Below are 17,765 nucleotides of genomic sequence, written 5' to 3' on the forward strand. Positions count from 1 at the left end.
AATAAGTAAATATAAAAATATATAAGGCTAATATGTATATTACAGTTTAATGATAAATCTTGTACAATAAATTATTTAAAAGACAGTTTCCTTTAGTAATTTATGCAAAGGGCAAGAAATCTGCTTACCTAGTATTTCATAACCCTTTTTTTTCCTTTGTGTTAAACCCAAAACTGAAGATTTTAAGTTAAAATATTCTCACTGAAAGTTTATAAACTATTTTTTTATGCTGCACTTGGATGACTACTTAAGTTATGCTTCTCCCTAACAGCATTTAAACTTGCTTTCAGCAAATATAAATATTCATTGGAAATCCCTATAACTGTGTTAAACAATATATGGGTTAACAGAATAAATTATAGGAAAAAAATCTGAAAAAATAACTAGGAATATTAAGAGGCTCATAAGAAAACAGCTCTACCAAGTGTATGGTTTACAAAACACAAGGAAATAGATCTACCTGAAATGAAGAGTGCACATCCTGAGTCTAGCCTTCTATTCTCAGAGCCAGGTAGAAGTCACAGGAGTTCAGCCTTTCCTGGTTGCCAAAGTAAATGGTAGAAGCTGGTTCTGGTCTCCACGGCCATCTAGCAACAACGCTTCTATTCACTCTGGGATAGAAATGATCTACCAACCAAACGTACTCTGTCTCTCTGAGCAATGAGAGGGTGTGGCAGATACTTCATATAATAACAATAATGATACTAGGCACTTACAACGCAGATATGAAGATTCTATGAGGTCTTGTGGGCAGATGGACAAGATCTCTAACAGGCTGGAGAATTTCTGAGTAAGTAAATGGAGAAGGAGAGAGAAAGCAAGGAAGATGGTGAAAAAAGGAATTAAGGAAGGGAGAAGAAGGAAAGGAAAGAGGAGGAGTAAAGACAGGCACACTAGTTAATATGATACTATAGTGATGAAAAGTTCCAAAGTGCAATCTAGGTTCCTGGCACATGTTTAAGGAAAAATGGACATTTTGATGCAAAGGTGGTTTAAGGTAAGGAAAGAAGACAAACATATTTAACAAAGGCTGATGGTACCTATTGTTTTATAAATAATTCCCAAAATTCTTTTTTGTTTTGTTTTGTCAAGACTTCTCTTCAACGTAAACTCTTTGTAGAGAGTTCCTCTAGGGAAATGATCTGTCAAAAAAAAAAACCAGAAAGAAAAAAAGAAAAACCAAGAGGGGAGGGTTAGCTTTCTAGAAGCAGAGCAAATTCAGCAGGTAGTTGGAAATAAAACCCTTTCCTTTTTTCCTCTGCTTGGATTAAATAATCATTCCCATTTGGTCTACTTCTTGACCAATCCTATAAAATAGAGTCTGTCTGTCTCTCTCTTGTACTCTCTTTCTCTCCTATGGACTTTAAAATCAGTATTTAGGTTAAAAGAGATAGACTACAATCTATACATTTAACACACACAGGCACAGTAAAGTCTGAAAAACAAGAGAACTTCTTCAGCCAAGTAGAACTACTTTGATGTTCTTTTTCAAACCAACCACATCTCAACTAACCAAAAATTAGAGCACGCCAGACATGTGTTATAAAGAAAATGGGAAAGAATATTTGGAATTAGAACTACTGCAGGAAATCTAGCCTATACTTTAATAATATGCTCTCAGATCCAATAACCAGAATAACCAGAACTTCTGGTAAAGAGCTAATCTTTCTTCATCTCCCCTCTTCATCTTCAAGCCACTCAGAAACTCTTGATTCAGGAATGCACATTCTTTTCCAAGTCGACACATACATAATGCCTTCCTTGATTTAATAAGTGATTTTGAGCTTCCTGGCAACAGTTAGGTACTTTATTATATTCAAACCTTTCTCAACATTCCCTTTCACTTTTGTCATTCTCTAAATATATCCTCTTTGTGGGACAGTTTGATCTTAATCACTGCCAGAAAAAACTAAAAATATATTGCTTTAAGCATCAAAGCATATTCTTCTTATCTCACAGAAGAAAGGTTAAAGTTACTTTCTGAGTGTTGATTCTGCCTTCCTTTTTCACTCTTTAAGACTGACTAGGAAGAAAGGCCTGGTGATCTACTTCCAAAAATCAGCCAATGAAAACCCTTCGGTTCACATCAGTTGGACCCCAATCAACCAAGAGAATGATGCAGGACCGAGCGGCATTTCATTCTGCTGTGCATAGGGTCCCCATGAGTTGGGGGCCAACTCAATGGCAGCTAACAACATCAACAACAAAACTAAGGACCACCTACATCAGAATCAACAGAGGTTCAAATTAGCAAATGCAATTTTCTGGACCCTTATCTAGACTTATTAAAAATGTCTGAAGGGGAATAGGGCTTAGGAATCTTCATTTTAAGAAGCTACCGAGGTGATTGTCATGCACACTGAAGTTTGAGGACCACTTCTCCAAACCCTCGGGTCTTCCCAAACCAAAGGATACAAGTTACAAATAAGTACCTTCAGGGTATCTGAAAAGACAGAGCATGGTGGCAGTTTTCTCTTCACCTTCCCTTGAAAATACAGATGGAAGAGGCAAGAAAGCTTGGAGAGTGGAAACGTGAAGTGAATATGAGACATCAGCAAATGCAGACTTGTCAGCCCTGCTCTGTGGCTACTGCCAATTACAGTAGACACACCTGAAAGAGAACTGATTACATGTAATTTATAAAAAGTAAACAAGCTGAGCAGCTTGTGAACAATGAATGGTGATATTCCAGCCAAGAGGTAATAAAAAAGCATGAATAAATGACTCAGCATCTCCTCCAAGACAACAATTGGTTATACTCTTGCTAGGATTCCACTGCCTACACGTCAATTCTGACTCATAGTGACCCTATAGGTCAGACTAGAACTGCCCCATAGGGTTTCCAAGGCTGTAAATCTTTACGGAAGCAGACTGCCACATCTTTCTCCCACAGAGCGGCTGGCGGATTCGAACCACTGACCTTTCATTTAGCAGCCGAACACCTAACCACTGCGCCACCAGGGCCCCTTTTCCTAGGATTAGTGAGGGCAAAATTAGCTAAGGGCAAGATGAGTATTTTAGTAATGATTTAAATAATAACAAATCACTTGAGAGAGATCTTTTGCCTATCATATAAACCCTTGTAAAAGGGTTGCACAGCACCAGCTTCTGGTGTTCCGAAGCTCAGCCCTCTCAACAGCTGTTTTTCCTAATATTATGGAAGTCAGAAAACTCAATGCTTGGTTCCAGTGTTATAACACAATCCTGCAGCTGAATTACGGTTTTGCATGGAAACACAAGGAAATAAAACAAAATAAATAATACAGACCCAAGAACCAAGCTTTATGAAGGATTCAATCTTGGCACTATTCATATTTGAGCAGAATAATTCTTTGATGGGGGGCTGTCCTGCACATTGTAGGATGTTTAGCAGTATCCCTGGCCTCTACCCACTAGATGCCAGTAATACCTACCTACCCCCAGTTGTGGGAACCACACGTCTCCAGATAGTCCCAAATGCCCTGGGGGCGGGGGGAAGGGTGCGGGGGAATGAGCTCTCTACCCCTCTTAAAAACCAAGGCTCCACACAGAAACACCATGAAGAAATGTGTATATTAGTAAAACAGTCCTAAGATATGACTAATTTCTCATGGAGCATGTTTCTGACACGATAAAAATCTCATGATTTTTGCATATACGTGTGTGTGTATATATACATGTGTGTGTGTGTATATATACATATATACATGTTGTTTGCTGTCGAGTCAATTCTGACTCACAGACACCCTATAGGACAGAGTAGAACTGCCTCAGAGGGTTTCCAAGGCTATAAACTTTCCAGGAGCAGACTGTCAGGTCTTTTCTCCAGGAGAGCCGCTAGTAGGCTTGAACCGCCAACCCTGCAGTTAGCAGCTGAGCACTTAACCACTGAGCCACCAGGACTCCTCTCTCTTTCGCTCTCTCTCTCAATATATATAAAAGAGCAATACATATATATATATATACACACACACACATACACCCAAAACCAACTCCGCTATTGAGTCAATTCTGACTCATAGCGACCCTATAGGACTGTGGGTTCAAACTACTGACCTTTTGGTTGGCCGCCAAGCACTTAATCACTGCACCGCTAGGGCTGTTTTATATCTATCTATATACATATACACATATATACACACACACACCTTTTATCACCCTATTTTTCATAATTTTTCTAAAAGCACAAAAGTGTCATAAATGTTTGTATTACCCAGGACTAAAATACAAAATCTTCATATGGTTTTATTGAGTTGAAAATTACAAGAGTGACACATAACAAAATAACTGAGTGGTCTCCTTCCCTTTGCTAGTCCCAATCAGTTGACATATCCTGCCAACTTTACCTCCCAAGTATTTCTATGTCCACACAACAGGGCCAACATATCCATCAGGCACAGTAGCCACGGTGCTTTCAGGGGCCCACAGAAATGTTTTAATTTTAATTTCTTTTGAAATCAGAAAATGGAATAATAATTAATATATAAAAACAAATCCAGCTTAAAATATATTCATCTTTATAGCAATGTAAAACGGTGTTGTTGCTAGGTGCCATTGAGTCAAATTTCAACTCACGGTGACTCCATATGACAGAAGAAAGTTGCCCCATAGGGTTTTCTAGGCTGTAATCTTTACAGTGAATTCTACAGGGATCTCCAAAAGGAGCCCTGTAGGCACAGTGGTTAAGCAGTCAACTGCTAAGCTAAAGATCAGCAGTTCAAATCCACAAGCTGCTCCACGGGAGAAAGATGTGGCAGTCTACTTCCATAAAGATTTACAGCCTTGGAAACCCTATGGGACATTTCTACCCGTCTACAGGGTCACTATGAGTTAGAATCAACTCCATGGCAACGGGTTTTAATCTTCACTGGAGTAGATCGCCAGGTCTTACTCCTGTAGAGCTGCTGGGTGGCTTCAAACCACCAACCTTTTGGTCAGCAACTGTTGCACCACCAGAGATCCTTAATATAAAATACAATTTTTAACATTTTTATGCAGAAAGGGGCCCAAGAAAGCAAAAGTACGTAGGACTCACCAAAGTCACAAGGTGGCCCTGCCATCTAAAGGTGAAATAAGCAATCAAAAAGCAAGTATAATCAAGAGTGATAAGTGCTATGCTATGGGAACGACAGGACATCACAGGACAAAACAAATGGTCCCCGACAACCACATCTGTATGCATATGTGATAATTGTAGTGGGAGGTCAGAGAAAGTTACAGAAGGAAGATAAGCAGAAGTTAGCCTGGTTGAGGAGGCAGAGAAGGGAGAGCCAAGAATTCCTGGAGGAGAGAAGCACATTGTGCAAAGGCCTGGACAGAGAGATCACACAAGCAATTTGGGCAGTTCGGTACAGCTGAAGTGGAGAGCATACAAGGAGAAGGTGGCAACAACCACCACTGCAGAGATATGCAGGGACCAGATCACAAACAGCCTTGCAGGCCAAGGGAAAAGGTTTGGGCGTTCCTAAGAGGAAAGGAACACTGCAGAACAGCTTCACGCTGCGGAATGGCATCATCAGATGTGTGTTTCAGAAAGATCATGCTGGTCGCCTTGATGGAACGTTGAAGGAGGCCAAGACTGGAAGCGGAGAGACCAACTGGCTATTGTAGGAATCCAGAAGAAAGGCAAGAAGAGCTTATGCTACAGAGAGGCCTATGAGTCAGGTATTTAGGAGGTAAAATTGACAGGACTTGGTCACAGGGTGTGGACAGTGAAGGAGAGAGAACTGTCACAGAAAACTTTCTACTTAAGCCACTGGATGGTGGTGTGATTCACTGAGACAGGAAACAGTAAGAGGACCAGGTTTAGAGAGAGGATGACAAGATTTGTTGTGGACACGCTGACTTTGAGTTGCTGTAGAGTATCTAAAACCGAAAAAACTAAACCCATTGCAGTCCAGTCGATTCCAACTCACAGTGACCCTGTTAGACATAAGGAGTCCGCAGATTTGCTGTAAGAAATGGGCTGAGATTGCGTCTTGGAATTATAAGCAAATAACTAAGGGGCATTTAACCAGGCCTTAAGATCCATTAAAAAAAAAAAACCAAACCAGTTGCAATAAAGTCAATTCTGACCCATGGAGATACCATGTGTTACAGAGTAAAACTGTATTCCATAAGGTTTTCAATGGCTGTGACCCTTCTTCTGAGGTGTCTCTGGATGGATCTGAACAGCCAACCTTTCAGTTTAATTGTTTGCACCACCCACAGATGAGTCAGAATCGATTCAACTGCAACTGGTTTGATTTTTAAAGACCCACAGGTTGGGCTTTAAAAATCAGAAAACATGCAAGGATATAAATGTTGTGTTCAAGCTTACAAGAATTTTTGTGGAAACAAAGCCCAGAGTTTTTATCAAATTTTCAAAGGAGTTCATGACCTCACAAAGGATAAAGAACCACTAACAGAAATGGTAGAAGAGACCACCAAGGGCTAACCCTAGAATCCTCAAGGACTCTAACAAAAGAAAACTAGAGCACGGTGTCAGCTAGGTACAAAAAGGAACATGTTTTGGAAAAGCGGGATTGGTCAGCTCCATCACTGTAGAAGAGTTCCACGAAAAGAAAGAACTAAAGTGTCCACTAGATTTGGCAACAATGAGGTCATTAGGGACCTTAGGGGGAACCTGTTTAGATAAACCAAAACCAAAAAAAAAAGCAAAAACAAACCCATTGCCTCAAGTCAATTCTGACTCATAGCAACCCTGCAGGACAGAGTAGAACTGCCTCATAGGGTTTCCAGGGAGTGGCTGGTGGATCTGAACTGCCAACCTTTTGGTTAGTAGCCACGTTCTCAACCACTACACTACCAGGGTTCCATCTGGATAAAGCCAAACCACCATTGCCGTCAAGTCGATTTCAACTCATAGCAACCCCATAGCATGGAGTAGAACTGCCCCGTACGGTTTCCAAGGAGCACTTGGTGGATAAGAACTGCTGACCTTTTGGTTAGCAGCCATAGCTCTTAACCACTATGCCACTAGGGTTTCCCCCATTTGGGTAAGGGTGGTGGAAAAAAGTAACCAGCCTGTATTCCATTAAGGAATGAGGCAGATGAAGAAGACGAGGCAGAAAAGTGTACATATCCCATTTAAGAGTCTGGCTGGGAAAGGGAGAAGTAAAAATTAGGTCTCATCCCAGTCCCATCTTTGAGTATCAAATCTATCTTTTAGGGTCTTGGTGAAATCTCTCCTGCCAACTTCATTAAGCCTTCACAGAATCCCTGAATTAACCTCTCTCTGCTGATTTCTTCTAGAGCTTTGTCTTGTATAACACTATTCATACTATAAAGCCCTGGTGGCATAGTGGTTAAGAGCTCAGCTGCTAACCAAAAGGTTGGCAGTTCAAATCCACCAGCCACTCCGTGGAAACCCCATGGGACAGTTCTACTCTGTCCTACAGGGTTGCTATGAGTCAGAATTGACTCGATGGCAACAGGTTAATACAAATTGCAGTACTGAGAACATCCTATGTCCCCTAAAAACCAAAAAAAAAAACAACCAAACCTATTGCTGTGGAGTTGACTCCGACCCATAACGTCCCCTAGGAGCACACAAACTTTTAAAGGGTGGAGATGGTGCCCTCTTCCTCCTCTTTTAAACTCCTCACAGTGTCTTGTTCACAGCAGGCATTCACTCAGTGACTGACAGGATCTGACCTGAGAGGTGAGAGATCCAAATTCCAATTCTAGCCCTGCCAGAACAGCTGGTTAAGTCGTATGACCTCGGACAAATCAATTAGTCTCTCTGAGGCTAATTTTCACTCCCTGTAAAATGAGGAGTTTGGACTTTAGACTAGTGGAAAAGGAGATATGTGTAATTTGAAAAAAGATAGTCAAAACAGCTGATGTTTTTTAACACAAACTATAGAAAGTAAGACCAGATAAAAAGCTAAAGGACACTCAAACAGTATGTGAGAGACTAATGGGTTAGGAAAGTTTGAGAAACATTAGACTAGATTATTTATAAGTTCAGGCTCAAAATTCTACAATTATTTGGCCATGCTGTTCAAGAGATTGTGCAAGGTATCACACTGTACATTTTAGACATAGAGAACAAATACCATCTTTGTCTTCTGTAAATTAATATCCTATTATGAACACCAAGAATGATAAACAAAGCCACAATTTTCTTTGTAAACAGATCATGTGTATACACCTACTGTGTCTACTGTGGGTCCTTGTAAAAATCATCTAGAAAAATATATCAGGCTTGCTTTTCCTGTTTGGAGCATTAAACGTTTATAAATTTGACCCTTCGACTATTTGACTGCTTAAAGGAACAGGGAGGGGAAAGAAAAAAAAAGAACACTGATCAATAGCAACAGTTTAATATTGTGCCCTTTTCTCTGAAAATACATGACCTATATACCCAGCGAAAATTACTCAGAACACTTTAGTTTTATGTAACAGCATCACCAGGAATAAATTACCTCCCCAAATATCTTACCTTCTTACCAGTTCAGTATTGCCTTTTACCTTTTCTCAACACTTCAAATATTTAAAGCCGAAATAGACAGAACTTGTGAAGTCTAATATTCCTATACAACTTTGAGGTCTATTATAACTTTGTCAGAGGGTAGGGGGTTCAAATAATACCTCCCATACTGAATGAGGTCATCATTCCTCATCAAGCGTTACACAACACAATTGGAATTCAAAACACTGAAGGTAGTATTTTACACAGCGTTTCTCATCCAAATGTGGAAGATTAAAGCGGCTTTTCTCCTGCTAATCAAGTGGTCATCCCTGGAACCAGACACACTTTACTCTTGGCCACCACAACTCTGGCCAAGGAACTGACGGGAATGTGTTATGGACTGGAGATGGGATTGCATAGCAGGCACTTAATTCTTTAATCAGGTAGTCATCTCAGGGAGGAGGAGGCCTGCTAGTCAGAAAGTAGCCTAGCCACATTTCCCAACACAGTAATAACTTAAAACTGCATTTCGGGAGAGAAAAACAGTCAGCAATCTGTGTGGAACTTTATTATTCCTATTCTGGATTACCACATATCAATGACATAAATTAAATCCCTTTTTAGAGAAAAGGTGAAAGAATGTGCGTGTAAAGATTTTGACACAAATACCTTGTGATGATGGGGGTTAGGCTTATGTTACAGACAGATAAGGCGATACAAACAGAAAAAGAGTGAGAGGGTAGGGAACAATGGGACAAAGAATGCTTTTATCTTTCTCCTATTTAAAAAAGTCAGCCAATAATATTTTAGAGTATGCTGGTTAACTGATGCATTAAATACACCAATAAAAACAACTCTAAAAATAAGCTGACTTCTCAGTCTTTTCCTGATGCTATTGTCCTGCATTTTCATTTCACAAAAACAAGCCCCTTAACTAAAATAATATTAAACCTGATGTTTAATAGCTAACAACTATCTGTAGGCAATAAACATTCAATTCAACCAAGTAGCATGGAAGAAAGCTATTAAGCCTTGGTGTTGAAATCCTCCCCGCACACCCCCACTTTAGACCAGAGGATGTCCTCCTCTCACTTTTCCCTTGAGATGTAAAATAGAATTTTGATTTTCCCCCGTATGTGGTATTCTTAAAGAAGAGAGTATAAAACCTTTTTTTTAAAAAAAAAAAAAAAAATTAAACTAATGAGACAAAGGAAAGAAAAATAAATAAAGAGGGAAAGGAAAAACAATGAACAGGATAGTTAAAGCAAAGTTTAGCATTTTTCTTCCTTTAAAAAAAAAGATGTAAGGTTTTTACACCGAAAAGAAATGTTTGGGCTCTCAGTATAGTGTTTTTAATTCATGGAACAATGTAGCCATTTGTTTTGTTTTGTTTTCCTTTCAGGACATAGTTTTTTGAACACATAATTTAGGAATTACCCAGGCCAAGTACAAATTCAAAGTAAAAAGCTGGGAGAAAAAAAAAAACACCGCTCTAAGAAAAACTCTTGGTAAAGTGGGCCTTCTTTCCAGTATATAAAAAGAAAAGAAAACTTAGTTTAGAAATAAGTTCAACTTTCTGAAACAAACACATATAGATAAGAATATAACAATTACATGGTAGAAAAAATTAAGATAACTCACACTTCCCCAGAAGCGCTATTCCTTTACAACTTACATCTTCATGCGTAGTTTGCATATAGCAGCTCTGCTAAAGACAACCACATGGAAAATTTTTGTTCCAGATAATACTGCAGGATGGGCTTGGCAGCTACAAGTTGTAATCAGAATGCTTCAAGAGCTAATGGAACAGAGATAACGACCAAACAGGCATTACAGCACACAGTCTTAACTCTTGTATAAAGCAGGCTGTGAGAACGTCCAACACTGTTAGAAGGTTACACTTTTATATGCATTCAGCAATGAGAACTGTTCTCTTCAATGAGGGAACATTTTACGTCTATGAATAAATAAACTGCTTAAAATATAAAAGATTCTTTTTTCCACTTCGGGCATTCTCATTTAAGCGGCTCACACACACAAGCCTGGAATAGTCAAAAACTTCCAGTTTATAAAAGAACTTTTCCCAACAATTCTACAGACCTAAACTGCCATCTACAATTCATTAAGGCCCTTGCAGCTATGCACTTGGCAACTGAAGAGGCGACTTATTTAATAAATGTGAAAATCCACAATACAATGAGCCACTTTTTCCCCAGGAGTAACATAAGAAAAAAAGACTGCTAATTTTACTTTTGCTTGTAGCCAAGGAGGGGAGAATGAAAAGACTTGTGACTTGATAAGTTTTCTGTATTTAGTTGACAGCCTGAGATAAAAGGAGTCATAGAGACAGACGTTGAGGCTTCTATCCAAGTTCAAATAGCAAATTCAGATGGAGCTCTAACTTGGTGGAAATTACCCACCATCCTAATGCAAGGAATGTGAAATGAGAGAAAATCCTCCATCAACAGTCAGAAGGGGTTTAATGTGATCCAATGGCGTTATTCTTTTTCCCACAACACTAGCTGGCACACACACAGCTGGGCTAAGATGGCTTCCAAAGTCCAAAATAAAGACGCTAGCCCAAGGCAGCCCTGGCCCTCCTGCTGGAACTCAGAGGCAAATGAATCAAAGGCTCTTTTATTCTTCGTCCCACCAGAACATGCTCCTTCTCTATTGTAAACTAAATGCTTGCCAGAGTGAATTATTTAGTTCAAAACAGACATAAAGAAATCTTAAATAACACATGTCCCCTGGAATTTTAATAAGCTCAGGTGGACCAAACAAGTTGTTTGTTTCTAGTTTGATATGGAAAACTCACTCCTGGTCAGGTTTCCATCAGGGGCATGAGGTCATGGCAGAAACAGAAACTTCTCAAACTAGAAGTTAGGGCTGCCATCCAAACTCTCTGCTATGCAGAAACTGAGGTGTTGAAGTGTTCTTTTCACTAGGGTGTCTAAACTCAACACACAAAGTCATCTTTCTTCCTCCAAAACCAGTCTTCCCTTATGACTTTGCTATTTCTGCCCCCAGCACCTCGACTCTTCCAAGAACACAGCTTGAAGTTTATTCGTGAAGTCTTCCATGGCAGCTACCTCCGGGGGCTGCTCTCGGTCTGAACTCTTAAGCAGTTACTGTCTGGGTCATTCATTTGGCAATTAATCATAGATGGCCTTATATTTCTACCAAAAACAAAGAAACACACCAGTTGCCGTCGAGTCCATTCCAACTCACAGCAACCGTACAGGACAGAGTAGAACTGCCCCATAGGGTTTCCGAGGAGCAGCTGGTAGATTAGAACTGCTGACCTTTTGGTTAGCAGCCAAGCTCTTAACCACTGTGCCCTGCAAGCTCTTAACCACTGTGCCACCAGGGCTCCGCTAGGTATCTAGTAAAAGGATTTCAATGCCCATGCATTTGCAGCCTGTCTTCACAAACAGATTAGCAACTCCTTAAGGGCAGGGAGTGGGCCTTCTTCTCCACTGTATTCTAGGCATGGCACATTACAAAAGCCCCAGAAATACCTGTTTATTCATTCAGTCAACAAGTCTTCCTTGAGCTTCTACTCTAAGCCAGGCACAGCAACCAGCATAGTGAAAATGGCAGTCAAAGGCCCTGAGCTCAAGGAGCTTACATTCTGTTAGGAGAAATACCAGAGGGTCCCCAAAGAATGATGCTCTGGCATATATACACTAAACTATTTAAGACAAGCAATAAACTAAGATTTATTTCCCAGAAAGGAAGATATCAGAAGCATCCCTTTCACCAAAGGAGATGTCTGAGAAAACAAATGTTAAACTGCAAGAGAACTTAGAATCTAGACCATCTGCCCTCGTCTCCTCCACTTTACAGATAAAAGAAACTGACAGAATGGTTAAATGACCATCTGAGTAGTCGCAAAGCCAAGTAGAATCCAGGGCCCTGATACTCAGTCTAGGGTCCCATCAAATACCTTAAAAAATAAAAAAAAAAAACCTTCAAAATTAAAGCAATAGTCTACCTCCTAAAATGCCCCTTCTGCGAGTCTCTGTAAGAAAATTGAGAGTATTGGCACTTAATGTATATTTTCAATCTATCACCTCTTAAACTTCCTTACACCACAAATTATCAAATCTTGAGTACATATTTTTTATGTCAACTCCAAAATACGAATCTTTGCTTAATCTCAAAAAATGTTTTATTTTATTCCTTCCACATTTATTAAGCAAAATTATGGCAAAACACACTGAAATAACCAATTCAGCTGTCAACCAGATTGTCCAAGTATAACTCTTGCTGTATTATTGTATTTTGTTCAAAGATGATCTTTAAAAGAAATAATAATAAAAAACAGAATTCTGAAACCACTCTCCAAACTGACACACCTTCCTAATGGTAATCTGTGAATCGCAAAAGAAAGCAATCAGACTTAGGGATTCTGCAAATTTTACATGGACGGTTTTGTATTTACCATTAAGCCCAGGCACAACAAAAGAACTATCATTATCATAAAGGCTTAATGTAATTGTTAGCTGATGATCTTTGTCAACAGAAACAATGTTCCTGCCACACTTTGAAAAGGTAAAAAGAAAACATTAAGAATCTGAATAGAATGTTTACTAACACGATGACTGCAAGAAAAAATTTCCTTTAACAGACAAATTATGCTCCTTCAATAACTGCAAGCAAAAGCTTCAGAATCTGTTGATCGCTACTGGTAATCACCACAAAATGAGCAAGAAGAGCTTCCAGACATCACAGTTTTCTTTGGTGTAGTGACATTATTGAGCAAGGACTCAGGAAATGCTTAGCAAGGTCTTGGGTTGTCCTTGAACCAAGGAAATACTGATACCCTGCCTGCCCACCCTCCTCATGTCAGATGTCAGGTGCCCACCTAGTGGGAGAGGTTATTTCTGTTTCTAGGCCCATTTCCAGAACCAGGAGTGCAGACAAAGAACCAGCCTATTAGTTGACAGCTGCAGAGCAGACAGAGCCCAAGCTAGCTGCAGATTAGGCATTCAAGACTTTCTCTCAGGCTGGCTGTCAGCTAATAGGCCACCTTGCTCTGCCTCAAAAGCAGGTTCACCTGCTGAGACTGTACACCTGCCCAGCACTGACAGCCAGGCCACGGAGGAGCCAAAACTTGGTGTCCAGGCTTGAGGCAGGCCACAGGGAAGCGTCCCCTGCAGAGCTATGGTGGTGACCAGCTGACTTGAAGCAATCCTTTGTTTCTGGACTTACATTTTCTCTCAGCTAAAATTTCAAATCCTGATGAAAATTCCACCATTATTTCAAATGGATGATTTGTCTTTAAATAACTCTTTAAAAATCTGAGCACCACTTTTAAGCGCACACCACCAAGAGTTAACCCGTTTTCTGTTACCCGTGACAAAGATCTACACGTGATTCCAATTGGGTCCAAAACAAAGCAAAAAATCAGCCGTTTAATACATAACACAGGACAAAACCAGCAACACAGTATTAAAAAAAGGAAGAAATCATAAAATTTTCCGCCTCCATTTTAACTAGATTTTTAAAAAAATACAGAGAATGAGACACAAAAAAGTTTTACCCTTTTGCAAACAAATATAGAGAAAATTAAATAGGAAAAGACTAGGCATCTGTCTCTCACCTTTTAATTTACAAATAAAAATAAATCTCTTTAGGAAAGAGATTTCACTGTCTTTAGGAAATTCAAGGAAGGCTTACATATCAGATGCATACACTGGTGTGTAACGAAAACAATGCTGCTGGAGTTAACCACGAAACAGCAAACATAAAATGGAGTTGTAAATGGAATGCACTGGGTGGCTTTAAAGATAAAGCTAAAACAATTTTGTGTGACTTAAAAACCCTTAAAGATCACCTCAGTCACTGTTTGGATTAACTTATAAATACTGTAAACAACAAGACAATTGTCAAAGTCCCATGGGTCAAATGTTTCCCAACAGAATCATAATGCTCAAACTCTCTGAAGTCTCATTTAATAATTACAGTACCATGCATCCCAGATACCTTTTCACAGCAAATCCATTCATTAAAAACATTATAAAGCAACATTTTGCCTACTGGGTGGCCAACAATGCTTCCTTTCATCCAGAAAATAAAGATTCTACATGAAAAGAGAACAGGCATAGGCAATGCATATATACGTACTTGTACCTTTAATGGTCAAAAGCTGCTTTAGCAAAAGCAATTGAAATTGGATACCTGAGCCAAAAGATCAATAATAATCTGAGAATGGTAAAATCTTCTGGGCAACCAATTTCACAGCTTAAAAATAAATAAGACAAGCCTCATTTAACTTATAACACTCTGCCTCATCCTCACCGCCACCTCAGCAGAGAGCCACTCTGCCTATAGTCTTCCTGGGCCATCTCAGTGCATTCCAATAGTATGTTAAGAAAATACACCAGCACCCCACTGGGCAAAAAAAAAAACTAGCCTTCCCCCAGCTGTAAGAGGCATATTCTTCCCTCCACTGTCTCTCTAAAGTCTTCCCATGGTTCCAGACTACACTGAACTTGTTCCTTAAAATATCTATAAAGCATCCATACCACTCAACCTGGGCACATAATCATAAACTACTTTGCACTGTTGGTTCACTTTTCACATATGCTTGTCTCTTCTTCCTGAAGACTCAAAAAGCTGTTTGAAGGCAAAGACCAGGTCTGATGTTTCTTTTGCACACCACATCTGATCCACAGTTCACTTCTTCCTGGCATTCTCAACTAATATTCATAGACTCATAGAAAGTTATAATCTGAAAGGACCTTTAGGGATGATATAGTCCAAGCCCCATATTTGAAATGAACTAGATGAGAGTCATTAACTTTTACAGCCCAGTGAGTCAGGTAGACCTGGATTCAAATCCTGCCTCTGGCATGTTCCGGTTGGGTAGACTGTTTTCTCTTCTGTAAAACAGAAACAATAACTACCTCATAAAATAAGGATCAACGGAGAAAAAAAATACACACACACACACACACACACTTGAACTTTCCTTTTTTTTGTCCTTGTTAAGACACAATCTTTTTTGGTTGATTTTCCTTCTGGTTTATACTACGTTAAATTGCAAGCCTAAGAGGCAGGGTGCCCCCCCCCCCCCACACACACACACACACTATATTTTCTAACCTTCTGGTACCAAATACAGTGCTTAGCATCTTTCAAAAAAGCCATAACTAACATGTGAAAGAATGCATTAAATAAACCTCTATTAGCAGTATCTAATTCCTCAAGAACCTAATCACTTAGGTCTGGTCTGCTACTACTAGTGGACTACTAGTGGAAAGGTTGGCAGTTGGAACCCACCCAGAGGCACCTGGGAAGATCTGCTTCCGAAAGGTCACAGCCATGAAACCCCTATGGAGCAGTTCTAGACTCTGCAAGCATGGGGTCATCCTGATCAGAATCAACTTCACAGCAACTAACAGCAACGTGTCTTTCCTAAACTGTGTCTTCTCAAAACAAATGTATCTCCAGCTCCCTACCCATCCCCGCCTCATACACACCTTTCCCTTTAGAACTAGGAGCTGAAAAAACCACTGCCTCTCCCACATTTTTGGAATAAAGTTAGTATCTCTTCCAGGATATTCAGACAAACAGCGATAGGTGGAGCAACAGAGTTTGGATGGATTCAAAATCTCCAGAGAACTTTCTTAGGATTTGTGGCGTCAAGCCCTTAAATAAGAATTACTTGTCTATAACAAATGCTGGCAAAAATAAACCAGAAACTCACTGGTGAGCTGTCACTGAAGTTAAATATTGCACTTCAGTCTGTTCCATGCCAGCAAACAGTGACTAATAGGATTAACTTGAGCTCTAATACTGGATGTAGGTATCCTCCAACAAGAAACAGGTCCCATTAGCACAAGTGTCAGCCCCAGATAGAAAATTTATATTTGAGGAAACATAAATTTTGCTCTTAAATTTTTTACTAGAAAAATATTTACTCCTTACGACAGGATAAAGGCGTTATTTCTTTCCTTTGCAAGAGGCAGCGACAAAAAAAAAAAAAATGGGGGCGGGGAGAAGATCTCAAACGCCAGAAGAGGATACAGATTTCCACTAAAGTAAAGTTGGTTCTTTAAAGGAATGTTATTTCTAACAGCATCTTGTATCAATTACACAAATACCATTTAAGCCACGCTGGTGCCCTGGGAAAGATCCGCAACACACAGAAATCCCTTCTGGCCTCAGCTGTCCCCTCCTGCGGGGCTTGACAGCGCGTCCAAGGTGCCCAAACACCAGCCACCAGGCTTCCCCACCCCACCCCCCGCCCCGGTGCCTTCCTCTTGCAGCAAACCGCCAGGACTCTCGGACCAAACTCCAATGTCCCTCAATTCAAATCCGCGAAAATGTGAACCCTGCTAAGCAAACGGTAGGGCGCGTTAAGAACTTTTCTTTCTTTTCTTTTTGCGTGGACATGAGATGTTTGTCTCTAATACCAATTTCTTAGCTCCACAGCCCCTTCCCCGAAACCCACCTCCAACGTAAGGGGAGAAGGAGCGTGGACCAAAGAGAGGGCTGGCAATCCCTAGTGAGTTCTAAAACCTCATCAGTTTTCCTAGTGCCACCAGCCCCATAATAATTAGGTGCAGATAGATAAAAGGAAAGGAGAATACGCCACTCCCCACCTTACCCCACCCCGTAACTGCTAAAAGTAATAGTAAAAACATGCAGCGGGCGTTCATCTGGAAACCCTGGGCCCTTCTATAGGACTATAAGGCCCGAAAAGCAGGCCGTCCGGAATGTGGAGGAAGAAAAGTTGCCAGGCAAAGTGAAGTGTAAGCTAAGGCGTGAGTGTACAGCACCCGGTCCCGACCCGATGGGAGAAGGGGCCGAGGGGAAAAGAGATGGGGATTAATAAACCCCGCGCGCAGCCAGCTGCAGCCGCTCGCCGGCCAACCGGAAAGGGTGCCGGCGGCAGAACTCTACTTACATAACGCTTCAACTTTTTCTCCGGGGGGGACTTGCGGAGCCATCCCGAACAGACCACTTCGCCGCCGCTCATGATGCGCGCCTCTCAGGCCCTGGGCCCGGCAGTTGAGGAGCGGACGGGCGCGCTCCCGACACAACCGACGCCTGCCGGGCGCACTACGGCGAGGTGCTGGCTCTCCTGGCCACGCACCCTTTGCCGATGGGACGGGCGGGCTCCCGACGCGCGCTCGGCCCGCTCCTGCAGGCTACCAGGGTCCGAGCGTCTCCCCGGGCAGCTCCACAGATGTGAGCAGAAGCGGGCTGCTTCGCCGCTCTCTACAGTACTGGGCAGCGGCCGCCGCGGGGCCGAAGGCGTCCCGGCCTCCCTTCAGTGCGCCCGCCTCGCCGCCAGGCGCGCCGTCCCACCGGCCGCCTCAGCAGCGTTCAGGCTCAGCTGGGCCGGCGTCTTCCC

General features: G+C 41.1%; 1 protein-coding gene across 2 annotated transcripts in view; it reads right to left on the minus strand.

Moving 5' to 3' along the window:
- GAB1 (GRB2 associated binding protein 1) overlaps nt 1-17,538 on the minus strand; it is a 150,587-nt gene extending 133,049 nt beyond the window's left edge. Inside the window, exon 1 of one of the 2 annotated variants that reach the window (XM_004378857.2) lies at nt 17,316-17,538. In XM_004378857.2, the coding sequence (XP_004378914.1) occupies nt 17,316-17,387 (72 nt within the window). In that variant the 5' untranslated portion in view covers nt 17,388-17,538. The remainder of the gene's footprint in view (nt 1-17,315) is intronic. The other variant, XM_004378858.2, reaches the window with a different exon arrangement.
- Nucleotides 17,539-17,765: the final 227 nt, after the last annotated feature.

Source organism: Trichechus manatus, unplaced genomic scaffold (genome assembly GCF_000243295.1).
Source record: "Trichechus manatus latirostris isolate Lorelei unplaced genomic scaffold, TriManLat1.0 scaffold00059, whole genome shotgun sequence".
NCBI classification, from domain to species: domain Eukaryota; kingdom Metazoa; phylum Chordata; class Mammalia; order Sirenia; family Trichechidae; genus Trichechus; species Trichechus manatus.